This window comes from Artemia sp. Qi Xiang Cuo, chromosome 7, assembly GCF_049724085.1.
Source record: "Artemia sp. Qi Xiang Cuo chromosome 7, ASM4972408v1, whole genome shotgun sequence".
Taxonomy (NCBI): Eukaryota; Metazoa; Arthropoda; class Branchiopoda; order Anostraca; family Artemiidae; genus Artemia; species Artemia sp. Qi Xiang Cuo.
In genome coordinates, this window is record NC_142800.1 from 67,393,501 (window position 1) to 67,407,030 (window position 13,530).

At 35.2% G+C, this 13,530-nt stretch overlaps 1 protein-coding gene across 1 annotated transcript in view; it reads right to left on the bottom strand.

Annotated features, from left to right (window-relative positions):
- The window catches only part of LOC148950627 (uncharacterized), a 47,534-nt gene extending 35,417 nt beyond the window's left edge, over positions 1–12,117 (bottom strand). Inside the window, exon 1 of the mRNA XM_089091679.1 lies at positions 12,019–12,117. Within this exon, the coding sequence (XP_088947805.1) occupies positions 12,019–12,025 (7 nt within the window). The 5' untranslated portion in view covers positions 12,026–12,117. The remainder of the gene's footprint in view (positions 1–12,018) is intronic.
- Positions 12,118–13,530: the final 1,413 nt, after the last annotated feature.

Here is a 13,530-nt window from a genome sequence, read left to right on the forward strand (position 1 = left end):
TTCTGATCTTTTTTTAAATAATGTTGAGAAGTCCGGCGTCCCCTTCATAGCAATGTCCCTTCCCCCATGAAAACTTCCTTCATGGAAAGATCCTCCCACATAACCCCTGACCCCCCCCCACTACCAGGAAAAATCTCCCCTGAAAACGTCTGTACCGTATACTTCCCAATAACCAATACTATATGTTAACATTGGGTATAGTTCATAACTTTCAGCCCTCCTCCCGGGAACTTCAGGGGATTAAGTCATCCTAAAAGACATACTTATGATCTTTTCGAACATGTTGAACAAAATGGCTATCTCAAAATTTTGATCAGGTGACTTTGGGAAAAAAATGAGCGTGGGAGGGGGCCTAGTTGCCCTCCATTTTTTTGGTCACTTAAAAAGGTCACTAGAACCTTTAATTTCCATTCCAATGAGCCATCTCACGATATTCTAGGACCACTGGGTCGATATGATCACCCCTGGGAAAAAAAAAATAATAAAAATAAACACGCACCCGTGATCTTTCTTCTGGCAAAAAATGCAAAATTCCACATTTTTGTAGATAAGAGCTTGAAACCTCTACAGTAGGTTTCTCTGATACACGGAATATGATGGTGTGATTTTCATTAAGGTTCTATACCTTTTAGGGGGTCTTTCCTCCTTTTTTCGAAAATCAGCCAAATATTCTGAGGCACGTAACTTTTGATGGGTAAGATTAAACTTGATGAAACTTATATATTTGAAGTCAACATTAAAATGCGATTCTTTGGATGCATCTATTTGTATCAAAATACCGTTTTCTATAGTTTCGGTTACCATTGAGCCGGGTCCCAATAACCAATACTATATGTTAACATTGGGTAGGCTAAAGTTCATAACTTTCAGCCCTCCCTCTGGGGGCTTCGAGGGATTAAGTCATCCTAAAAGACATAGTTATAATATTTTCGACCATGCTGAACAAAATGGCTATCTCAAAATTCTGATCAGGTGACTTTGGGAAAAAAATGAACGTGGGAGGGGGTCTAGTTGCCCTCCATTTTTTTTTGCACTTAAAAAGGGCACTAGAACTTTTAATTTCCGTTCCAATGAGCCCTCCCACGATATTCTAGGACCACTGGGTCGATACGATCACCAATTGAAAAAACAAAACACACAAAAAAAAAATAAATAAACACGCAGCTGTGATCTATCTTCTGGCAAAAAATGCACAATTCAACATTTTTGTACATAGGTGCTTAAAACGTCTACAGTAGCTTTTTATGATAAGCTGAATCTAATGGTGTAATTTTCATTAAGGTTCTATAACTTGTAGGGGGTCTTTCCCCCTTTTTCTGAAAATCAGCCAAATTTTTTCAGGCACGTAACTTTTGATAAGTAAGATTAAACTTGATGAAACTTATATATTTGAAATGAGAATTAAAATCTGATTCTTTTTATGTATCTATTGGTATCAAAATTCCGTTTTTTAGAGTTTCAGTTAACATTGAGCTGGGTCGCTCCTTACTTACAGTTTGTTAGCACAGGATTAAACCACGAACTGTTTGATAATAAAAAAAAAAGTATAACAATGCCTAGGGTTGACAAAACACCCCAGATGCCTGGAGATATGGTTGTAAGTTACGCCCTGGGGGCATATAAGCTTTTTATGCAATTTGTGGTCATATAAACTTCAGATGGGGTTCATTTGATTTGAAATTGGATGTTATAGTGCGCTTTTTAAGAGTCAAGTGATTTGAGAGCAACACCCCCCCCCCCCTCAAGCCCATCATTTCCCCTAACACATCTAATCAAAATTTGGAAATAGCAATTATGTTCATCATAGTTGAAGGGTCTGGAAATTATGTCTTTGAGGAAGACACCCCCCTCCCCATTTTGAGTTTGATTAGGTTATCTATTGTAATTTGTGTTTGTTTTGGGTTTCATTTATTTATTAATGTTGATTTGTGGTAGATTTACACTTGCAAGATAAGAAAAACTAACTTGTAGAATTTGACAATGCTTTTGTCTATAAAAACTTAAACGATAAGAAATTGTTGGTTCCCAAGGCCAACTATGCCATTAAAGGAGATAAGATAATTTTATTTCACAAAAAAATATACAGAACATTTTTGCTGCACCTGCTAAGAAAATCCCTAAGGCTTGTTGGGAGCAGGTGGGAATCTTCTATTCTAGGTATTCTAAAAGAACTATTTTACTTTATTCTTCTTGCTTAAATCCCCAAATCCATACAAATACATCAAACCTTCTACTTACACAAAATACATACATATATTCTATTCATTTCCAATGAAAAATCCTTTGGTTATGGCTTTGAAGGTTATTAGATGACTTGCATTTCAAATCGCAACCGGTATTATATTCCATACGCAGGGAGCAAAATTTCTTATTACAAAGAAGCTCTATTTGTTTTTCTAAATTGATGTACTAGATTTGATGCTCCTTGTGTATCATGACTATGGAGATGACTATTAATGGAAAACATATTGTTGAAATAAGAGGGAAGCAAATTATTAAAGATATTTATACGTGAAAATACTAACTTGATAATCTCTAGTTTTTGAAATATCAAGAAGTTGATTCTTAATGTAAACATTAGTTAATATTTTGAGTAATGAATATTTTAGGTGACAAAAGTTTAACAGGTTTATTTTGAATTTTCTGAATTTTTTTATAACATGACACAAAATTATTTTCCCATATATAGCACCCATAGGAAATATATGGGTAAAAAATAGCAAAATAAAGTAATCTAATAATTTTCTTTGAAACTAAGTTTTTAACTCAGCAAAGCATACATGCAAAGCATACGTGTTTTCCATGATAGATTTCATCAATCATAAAACCCAAATACTTCGGTACCCTTACTCTGTTTATTTGATTACCACTTATAATTAGTTCTGAATTAGTTTCAATACTGGATGTCCGAGAAAATTAAATGTAATTAGTTTTCGTATAATTTTATGTCAAAAGATTAAAATCTGCCCACTCAATAAACTCGACAAATGCCATTCTCATTTTATCAAAAAGTAGATTAACTGATGGCGCAGCAACAAGTAAAAGAGTATCATCTGCAAAATGGGTTATACCAGCCTCTGACAAATAATATTTAATTCGATTGATAAAAATAAAAAAGGACCTAGTATAGACCCCTGGGGTACTCTGCTTGTTATTCCATTAGCTACAGAAGTTGAAGACCCATTCACCAAAATCTGCTTCTGTCCACTCAAGTAAGACTTAAACCATAAGATGCTATTTCTAGTCACACCAATTTTATCCAGCACGAGTAATAAATTTTTATGGTCAATTGTGTCAAAGGCTTTCCGACTCAAAAATTCCATTTTTTTCAATGTAATCATTTAGCCTAGATCCAATTATTTTTTCATATATTTTAGAAAAAAAAGAGAATAGAAATAGATCTTTTATTTCAAAGGTCATCTCTTTTATCTCCTTTGTGTAATGGTATTATCTTAGCGACCTTCAAAGCTTCTGGGAACATCCCCTTTTCCATTGATTTATTAATAAAATGGCATAGAATAGGTGTTATAACTAACTGAACCAATTTTGTAATCTTCTGTGAAATCCCATCTACACCACTTGAATTTGAATGCACTCCATTGATAATTTTTCCCACTTCATTTACATCACAAAGATTAAAAGTCATTTGAGTAGCCTACCTACTAGAACTTAATTGAACTATTTTGGGAACCTGTTAATTTTTTTTCTGAGCATCTTCACATAGTTTTGAACCCTCACTACAAAAATATTCACATAAATAGTTTGCTATTTCATTCGGAGTGGTTAAATTTCCCCATTCAGTTTGTTGTTTAGATGATAACCTTTATTTTACCATTTTGACCCAGGGGTGAATTTTCTGTTTTCATTTTTTTTTTCATGTAATGTCTATGCTTCATAAATTCATTTTGCAAATACATTTTTTCAGCCTTTCGTTTCAATCCATTTCAGTCAACGTCAAGCATTCATGCAGTTGACACCTCTTATTTTCTGAGAGAATAATCTGTTGAAAAAACCGGTTTTTGGTTATATTGACTGTCAGGCTGTGGGATTGACCTATTTGTACTATTTCATTTGGATTGGATAATTAGAAGGCGTTTATTGGAAAGAGGGGATACTTAAAAAAGCCCCCCTTGCGGGTAAGTCTTTGTTTTGCAACTTTATATTGAGATTTGATTACGCTTGGACCTATGATGGCTGAAAGTGAAAAAATTATTTTGAATCCATTACTGAATTGTGTTACGAGAGCACTTACAGATGGAATAAAATTGGACTGTATTGTAAAAGCGTGTGTTGCTTTCTATACACATGAAGATGTTATAAAGGCAAAGTGAATCCTTCATAATGAGTTGAATATTATGAATCGTCTAGTGACCCGATCTAAAGATGAAGACAATATCATTGAAATGTGCAAACTTCTAGTAGCAGCTGCGAAAAATAATGTCACCATGCCAAAATTTGTCATCTTTGACCCCGACTTGGTTCAGGTCATCGGAGATGCGGTGAATGCAACAGTTACTGCCAAAGTAAATGAACTCTCTCAGAAGCTTGATAGTTTTTTAGCTACCCAGTCCGCTCCAGCCTCCAGTATTTTCACAAGCAGTTGCAGTGCACCTGAAACGTCCAAGCCCAAAGATCCTACCTATTCTGTTGTCTTGAAAAATCCCCCCAAGGAACGCAATTGCCCAAATGACTGGAAAGCTTTCATAGAGTTTCTGTGAAAACGCAAATGACATTAGCAAACTTCGCAAATCTGCAAACGAATGGAAGCTTGTGGTCAGGTTGAAAGCTGCAGCAGCGAAAATCGTTGAGAAAGTAAAATCTTCCAAGCCCAATTTCAGAATTACTGTTTGAGAACCCCTGCACATAGATGTGCTTCGAAATATCCCTGAGGATATACACTGTGATGGACTAAAAAATCTAATCCCGAATTGTATGAAGACTGAACAATGCGGAAAATCCCGTTCTTTCAAAGTGTATTTTGACACTATCAGTGAGCTCCAACAGTTTCTAAGTGTTTCGGTGGTTATCGGCTACAAGCGTCTACCTGCTGATCCGTTTACGTTCTTGCCAAGACGATGCTATAATGTCACAAAATCGGTCACCTTGCTTCCCAGTGTATGGCTGAACCTTTATGCTCTAGATGTGCCTCAAATGAAAATCGTTCTACGCAAGATGAACCATGCAGACAGCCGACATTCTGTGTTGAATGCAAAATCGACAGTAACACATGTTACAGTGTAAAATGTCCTTCGAAAAGTAATCCACAAAAGAAATGACGTCTGAAGCTTCTGCAGTTAAATGTTTATCGTGGAACATTAATGGCTTGTTCACAAATAAAATTCCGATCTTAGATGTTGTATTTGAGCAAAATGAAGTTGTTTGTTTACAAGAACATTTCGTCACAAGCTGCAGTAAAAGTATTCTTAGTTTTAATAGTTCAGTATTGGTTTATTCAGTTTCAGCAAAGCAGCTAAGTGGAAAAGGGTGACCCTCCGGTGGTATAGCCACTTTTGTTTGTTTGACTCTAAGATCTAGTGTATTTGAAGTGAATGATAATTTTCTAGCAATTCATGTTGAGGGCTGTGTTTTTATTAATGCATATTTGCCTACAAATTACCAGGATGAGCGTTTGGAGCATGATTTTACTTATTGTAGTGATAAACTCAGCCAGTGTATTAACCGCATTAGATCCTTAAGCCTTCAATGCATATTAGCTGGTGACTTAAGTTGTGATTTGAATGAACCACTCTTATCTAGGTCTTTACATTCTATGTTGTTGCTTAGTATTTTTGGAGACCAGTTTGATCTCAAGGGCAAAGATTTCAATTTTACACACATACACACCTTGATGTCTACATCAGATCTCGATCACGTCATTGCATCCACAAATCTCAGGATTTTGCCTGTCAAGGTTGTGCTTGATTTTCAGCTATCTGATCACTTACCAATACAGTTCTCAGCCGAGATCCCTTGCCACAGCTTAGATACACAAACACAAACAACTTCAAAAACACCTCCTAGATCTTGCTGTGATTGGTGTAAAATTAACCCTGTTTTATTTCAAGAAGAAGTTGCCAGAGTCCTTAGTAAGATCCGTGTCCCTTTCCATTGTCTCTCTAGATTAACTGCTATTTAAAAGGAGGAAACATAACTATCAGTCGATATTTATTGCACAGAATTGGCCATGCCCTTCACTTTGCTGAAAAAGCTGCCATCCCTCTAAGTAGATTTAGTGGATACCCATCCAGATTTAGTGGATACCCATTCTAAGTCTAAATTTTTGCTTCAACTTTGGATTTCTTGTGGACAACCCCCTTTGAAGTAGTCAATTCAATCTACCTGCTGACAAAAGAAAATTCGCAAAGGAGCTAAAAGCTCACAGAAAAAAGATGATTGATATCGAATCTGCAAGGGTCAAAATTAATCCTTCTCTCCTTTGGCGTTTTCTGTCCTCTAAAAACGATGAGTCTTTGTCTGCATCTGCTATCCCTGATTCTGAATGGTATGGATACTATGGGTCAGAATTTTTGCCTCCTGACCCAGCCCTCAACAAAAGATATGAAGCTGAGTTGGACAACTTCTTAGATAGTTGTCCTCAGGGTGATTATGTTGTAACAGAGGGAGCTGTATGCAAGGCCATCTCTTGCCTAAAACCTAAAAAATCTTTCAGGATTGATGAGATCAGTGCACTCCATCTAAAAAGTGGTCGACCGACTCTCATTAGTCATGTAACTCCTGATGCACATTATCCTCATTCAAGGTATTGTCCCAACCACTTTCTCAATTGGAGATCTTACACCAGTTCCTCAAAAAGGAAAAGTTACATGCAATGCTCCTCTTTCTGTCCAATCACAATTGCTACTTCTCTTTGCAAGTTATTTGAACTTTTATTTGTAGATGAGTTTGAAAAACTGTGTTGCAGTCCACCAAGACAATTTGGTTTGCAACATGGTTTTGGTTGTGCTGAAGTGTTCCATGTTGTTGCATATGCACTCCTGGATGCACACAAATCAGGAGAAAGCCTAGCAATTGATGGCTTAGGCCTGCAAAGAGCATTTTATTCATTGATTCATGTGCTTATGTTGTTAAATCAGCTAAAAGAGGAGTGAACTCAAATATCATTTGGGCTTTGCGTGATCTTTACTCTCACCTTCACGTGCAACTCAAGCTCTCTTCCAATAAAGGCCTTCTGCCTGTCCCATGGTCAGCTTTGATACCAGTCCATAAAGGTGCCCGTCAGGGGCAGTTTTATCCCCCAATTTCTTCAACAACTACATTATTGAGCCTCAAGACAGCTGTGCTTCATCATGCATTCTCAGTTTCATTGACATCTCCCTAGTATGATATGCTGATGACATACTGAATCTCAGCTGGATGCTCAACTGCCTTTCAGAAATATTCTCATGTCTGCAGTCCAATTATGAGAAAGTTGGTCTGAGATTTAACTATCAAAAGTCAGAAGTCATGCTTTACAATTGGAAGAATGACCCTCCTACTAATGTCACACTAGGTGATTGCTCAGTAAAACGAGTTGATAAAATACTATATCTGGGGCTGCCAATAGGTACCACATTACAGCATACCTGCTCCCTCCTGATCTCATATCTTGAACAGCAAATTTCCAGCTCCTATGCTTTGACTGTTAAATCTACTCTGAGATTTAACCACCCACTACTGGCATGTATTTACAATGCTACCACTCTGCCACATATATTATATGTGACCCCTTTCTGGAAATTATTGGCAAACTGTGGAAAGTCTAAAATCCGCTCTTTATTTTTCTGTTTTGCCAAGTACCTACTGAAATTGCCACCTTGGACAAAAATAGTTTTCTGATTCGGTGCTACAACCTAGCAGACCCAAATTGAGCTGTTGAGACACTTATTAGCCGGAAAAAAGTAAAACCAGCAATTCTAAAGCACAAGTGGGCAAGTTTGCTTGTTTAATTTTCCCTCTTGTTTCCTTCTTTTTTTTTCCTTTCAGAAGTTGTTGTCCTTGTTGCTATTTTCAAAGAAGTTGTTGTTATTTTTTAGTATGTTTTCTTTTTGTTTCCTCTTTTCACATTTTTGTATACTCTGTCATTGTACATTTACTGTATATGATGGGTTTTCAATATATCATTATTATTATTATTATTATATATTCCTATAGGTTTTAATTTGCTGAAAATTAATAGTAGATGGTTCAGCTAAAATACTGTATAAAGTTCATTTTTTCAATTCATGGAATTTAGAATAGCCTGAGTAATCTATGGTTTTCTAGGGAATTTTGCCCTGGCCCTTTTTGGTTTTCTAAGAGGACAAGTCTTATTTAATACATTTGTAAGGGTTCCAATAAAAATATCATATGCAGCCAATGGGTCATCTTCTTCAAAAACTGGAGAAAAATCTACATTGCCCATTTCTATCTCAAATTTTTAAATTATCTTCTCTAAATCATGCAAATTTTTTTTATTTAAATGATCATTCTTAGGTATCATTCCACAGGAATTCTTTAATTTACTCATGAGGAAAAAGCAGTCTGATCCATCTGTAATTAAAACATCAGCATATGAACATTCAAGTCGATTTCTGTCCACAAATATAATGTCAATTAGTATTGCAGATTTCCCAGTAACTTGTGTAGGGATAGTTATCGGTGAAAAGAAGGAATCATTAAGTTGAGAAAATGTAGACAATTTGGACTTTTGAGGAGACTATTAAAATTTTCCATTAAAGTCTCCATCTCCCTAATAAAAATATCATCATTATATGATGGTGTTTTATATACTAAACCAAATTGAAAGATTGCAACTCTAAAATATCTAAACAACAAACCAATAAGAAACTTATAAAAAAAAACTGAGGATACAAAAACAAAGAATTCCAGATAACAAAATAAAACTGAATATTTGTTCAACATCATCACAATAATGGATTGATTGATCAGTGATTAGGTCATAAAGAGACCTGATTTTCAAGATGGCTGAACTATTTTCTGGTTTAGCTAAAATGCAGCTGCCATGAGTCCACACATTCCTAACACAAAATTTATCATGTGCCACATTTAAAAGTTGTTTCTGCTTTGGTGTTAAGTGCTCAGATATAAATACTTTTGATTGGGCTAGTTTCTTCTTATTTGCAAACATGCACTTTACACAATCAGTGGAATGAAAGGTGACAAAAATAGGCAGGAGAAAATTATCCACTGAAGTTGCTCAAGTATGTAAGTGCTTGCTTGACTTAATATCAGAAGCAATTATGCTGATCCCCAACTTAGTGCCAAATAGCCATAAAACACTATTAGTCAGTGTTTCACCACCTGCCTGAGACAGCCCATGGATTAGAAGAGCATTCAACCTTCTTTCCTGTTCTAGATTGTTGTTGTAGTATTCTAGAATATCAATATGGTTTTCTAGCCATATAATTTGAGCATGAAACCCTTTAAGCGTTTTTTTCAACACTAGCAAACTTGGAAATCTGAACTGTAGTCCAGATTAATCACATCATAGATCTCAGTGGCTATAGTGCTAATTACTTGTTCATTGATTATATTTTTGTCTCCTTTTCATTTCTCAGTCACCTGCTAGTAAATATCTTGACAAAGATTTTCTTTCAATTTGGCAATTTCATTCTGTGCATTAACAAGGGTAGACAAGAGTGAAGATACAGTGTCTGCCAAGGCAATTCCCATTATTTCTTTATACATATAGAGATTTTTAAACTTTGTGTGGCCATATGTTTTTAGCTTAATTGATGATGATTTATGTTTTTTTTTTCTTCTTTATTTTAATTTGGCACCTGCTACTGCCAAAAATTGCACAAGTTCATATGGAAGTATTTCAACAATTTTGGATTTGTAGTTTTTTCTAAGTTTTAACATACTTATTGTGTGTAAATTCTCTTTTTCCTTTTCCTTGGCACTTCTCAATGAAACTAAGGAAAGAAAAAACAACTCAAATAAAATTTCAAATTTGGAAAAACAAATTTTCTGCAGGGGGTATTAACCAGGGGGGGGATTTTCCAGGAGGGTAAATGCCACAAACCATTTCTTTCTCAGCAGCCTAAATCCTAAACTTATACCCAACAAACAAATTACCATGAATAAGAGCTTTTGTTTTAGAATATCTCTTTCTAGACAGCTGCTAGGCCTATCCTTTACCCAAAGGATTCATCAATGGAAAGAACAATGAACTCAAAGAGCCTAATATTTACAGGTAAGATTCTAGACAAGCTACTTTTGAAAATTAAGGTAAAATGTTGTTTTGTAAAAATTCTAATAGATATAGACCTGTCAAGTAGCCTATGTAAACATTAAAGACTAAGAAATTGGAGGATGGTTAACATAGTAGCCTAGCTTGGCAGTATCTTCCTAGAGTAGGCTATGTTTTTGGTAAATATTTTGCTGTTTGTATTATTGACTTACAATAAAGTAGACATACTACTTGATGCTTTTTTATGCTCTTCCTAAATAAATAATCACTTTTGCTGCAAGTGAATTTTAGCTACACCCCTATATATACCAATTCAGGGTATATATTTGCACATTAGGGGGGTGGAGGTAAAGTTTAAATTTACCTCTCATGTACATCAAAAAGCATGTATAGCCTATATGCTTTGGTAAAATTGGTAAAATTTGGTAAAAAGGGGTTAGATTCAGAAAATGAAACTTTCAGGGATGGGTCTACAGGCTAAAGTATGTCCTTGGGAGGTATTTTGAAGTACCTACCTCCACTCCTTATCTCTCTAGGGCATCCTGACCTTTAATAATCCATGTGTTATAAAAGTGAAATCTTAAAAAATTGATCTTTGTCTTAAATGAAGTACAACAAAAATTTTTTGGGTCAATATTTACCAAATCATATTATTGAGTAACAACTAAAGTGAATAGCCTATACCATTTGATGCCTTTTTGGTAAAATTCTACTTTAGCTACTTTTGACTATCTTGGACAGGGGTTAGGTTAAGAAAATGAGACTTTTAGGGATGGGTCTACAGGCTAAAGCATGTCCTAGGAAGATATTCTGAAGTACCCACCTCCACTCCTTCTCTCTCTAGAGGGTCCTGACCTTTGATGACCTTTAAAAATATGTGAGTTATAGAAGTGAAACCTTGCAAAATAGATCTTCTGCTTAAATGAAGTACAACAAAATTGTTTTCAGCTCCACAATTTTGCTCAATCCCAATTTATAAGGTTTTAAAGATATGCAAATACATTTCCTAAATTTTGGAAATAAACTATTTATATGTCTTAAAATTCTGCTCAAATAACTGAAATTGCATTTTCACAGCTAAAGCCAGAGAAAAAGAAACTGATAACTGAAAATTAAGGTAAAATGTTGTTTTGTCAAAATTTCAATGGGTATAGACCTGTCATGTAGGCAAATTTCATGACCCTCTAGAGGGAGAAGGAGTGGAGGTAGGTATTTCAAAATACCTCCCTGGGACATAGGCCTACTTTAGCCTGTGGACCCATCCCTGAAAGTCTCATTTTCCTAACCTAACCCCTTCCCAAGATAGCCAAAAGTAGCTAAAGTAGAATTTTACCACCTTTTTTTATGCTGATTACAAATATAATAATATATTTGTGCCCCCCCCCCCTAACCTAGGTTAGGTTAGGGGGGGGGGCTGAAATTCATTTCCAATAGAAATGATTATAATATTTGTAAGCAGCATAAAAAAGGCATTGAATGGTGTATTCACTTTATTCTTAACTCAATAATATTATTTGGTAAATATTCACATTTTTTTCAGCTTCACAACTTTGCCCAATCCCAATTTATAAGGTATTAAAGATACACAAATAAATTTTATAAATTTTGAAAAAAAACAAAAAACATTGATATGGCTTAAAATGCTAAGATAGCCAAAAGTAGCTAAAGTAGAATTTTATTCTTTCTTTTTGTTCTAGCATATCACCTTCTGGCAAACTGTTGTTCTGCAGTTTTACCCATGATTAAAAGATTTCACAGTGCCTGAAGAGACTATATGACTTTATTGTTTCATTTAAACTGAAATTCTCCAAATAAGCTGGGCCTACCTTCCATTTTTCTTCTTATTATTTGAAAGAGCTTCTATCTCTCAAGATTTTTGTGTTTTCAAAGAATTAAAAAAAAAAAAAAAAAAAACTAAGCTGATTTCTTCTTCTTCTTCTTCTATTTAACAGCAGGCGGGCTTTTCAGTAATACTATTTAGCCCTTTTCCTTTTGATTCACTCTGTGGGCTACAGAGCTACTGGCTTGATTGCCTCATATTTATTAGATAATTTCATATATCTTTCAGTACATCTTTCGACTCTAGGAGTTCAAATATAAGATGATAGATGTCGATTTCTATGCTCTGTGTGCAGGTATAGTTGGCTAGGCTCTTGGCTGATAGTGAGATTTTGTGGTGTTTGAAGCATTTTAGCAGTTTACAAAGCAAGGTATGTTGTGCAGACGTCAGCACATTACATTCAAATAGGCAATGGTGAATTGTTTCATTATTCACATTACAATGCCTGCAAAGAGGGGGCAGGGGATTTGAACCACTTGAACCACTTATACGAGAATACAGGAAAATTTGGTACATTTGGTCCATACTGAAGTCTATGGTAAATTTTAGAAAAATACTTATTGGGTATGGGGGAAAGGAGGGGATTTATGTGATCAAAATTAGTATATGAGTGTCTCCATCGATAAATATCTCTACACGGGATTGGTCTCCCAATTGGCTGGTCAATACTTATAGCATTTTTTGCTATTTCATCAACCTGATGATTATCACTTATACCAGAGTGGCTAGGAATGTACTGAAAATAAGTTCTTATGCCACTTGAAGCAAGATTATCTATAATACTGAGACAATGATAAGTGTCAATGTCCAACTTATACTGAGGAGCTGATGCCAGCAACTCAAGGCTTGATAAAGAGTCGAAATATACTATAATATTATTTGAATTTGCAATCAAGGGTTGATTTTCCATAAGGTGTTCTAATGCCATGATTATGGCATTTAACTCAGCAGACATTATAGATAAATTATTATATAATCTCTCACCCATTGCAACTTTCAGGTGAGGCAGGAAAGCACCACTTGCTACCTTCTCATTCATTTTTGACCCATCAACAAACATTTGGAAGTGGGTTTTATAGGTAATTGTATTAAGTTCAGCAAATTTTTTCCTGATAAAAGCAATGGGGGTTAAATCTTTATTCCACTTTGAGAAATCAGTATTTATTATGGGAATCGACCAATTCCATGGAGGGGAATGGGGAAAAGTAGGTGCAATAGACTTCGCCGGTACGGGAAACTTCTTCTGAATATTGGCATACTCATCTGCAATGCCTCTATACATGGCTGGATTTCTTAACCAATTATGTAGGGTGTGTGAGCTATTTGATTCAATTTTTGTAAGATGTTTTGTCAAGAGAAATCTACGTCTCTCCCTTATTGTTGTTAATCCACTCTCCATAAGCAGAAACTTGGTGCTTGAGGGTTTCCTAAAACCAAATATGAGACGTGTTATATCATTTTGTGTTGTTTCAATTTTTTGCATCTGGGTCTTTGCACT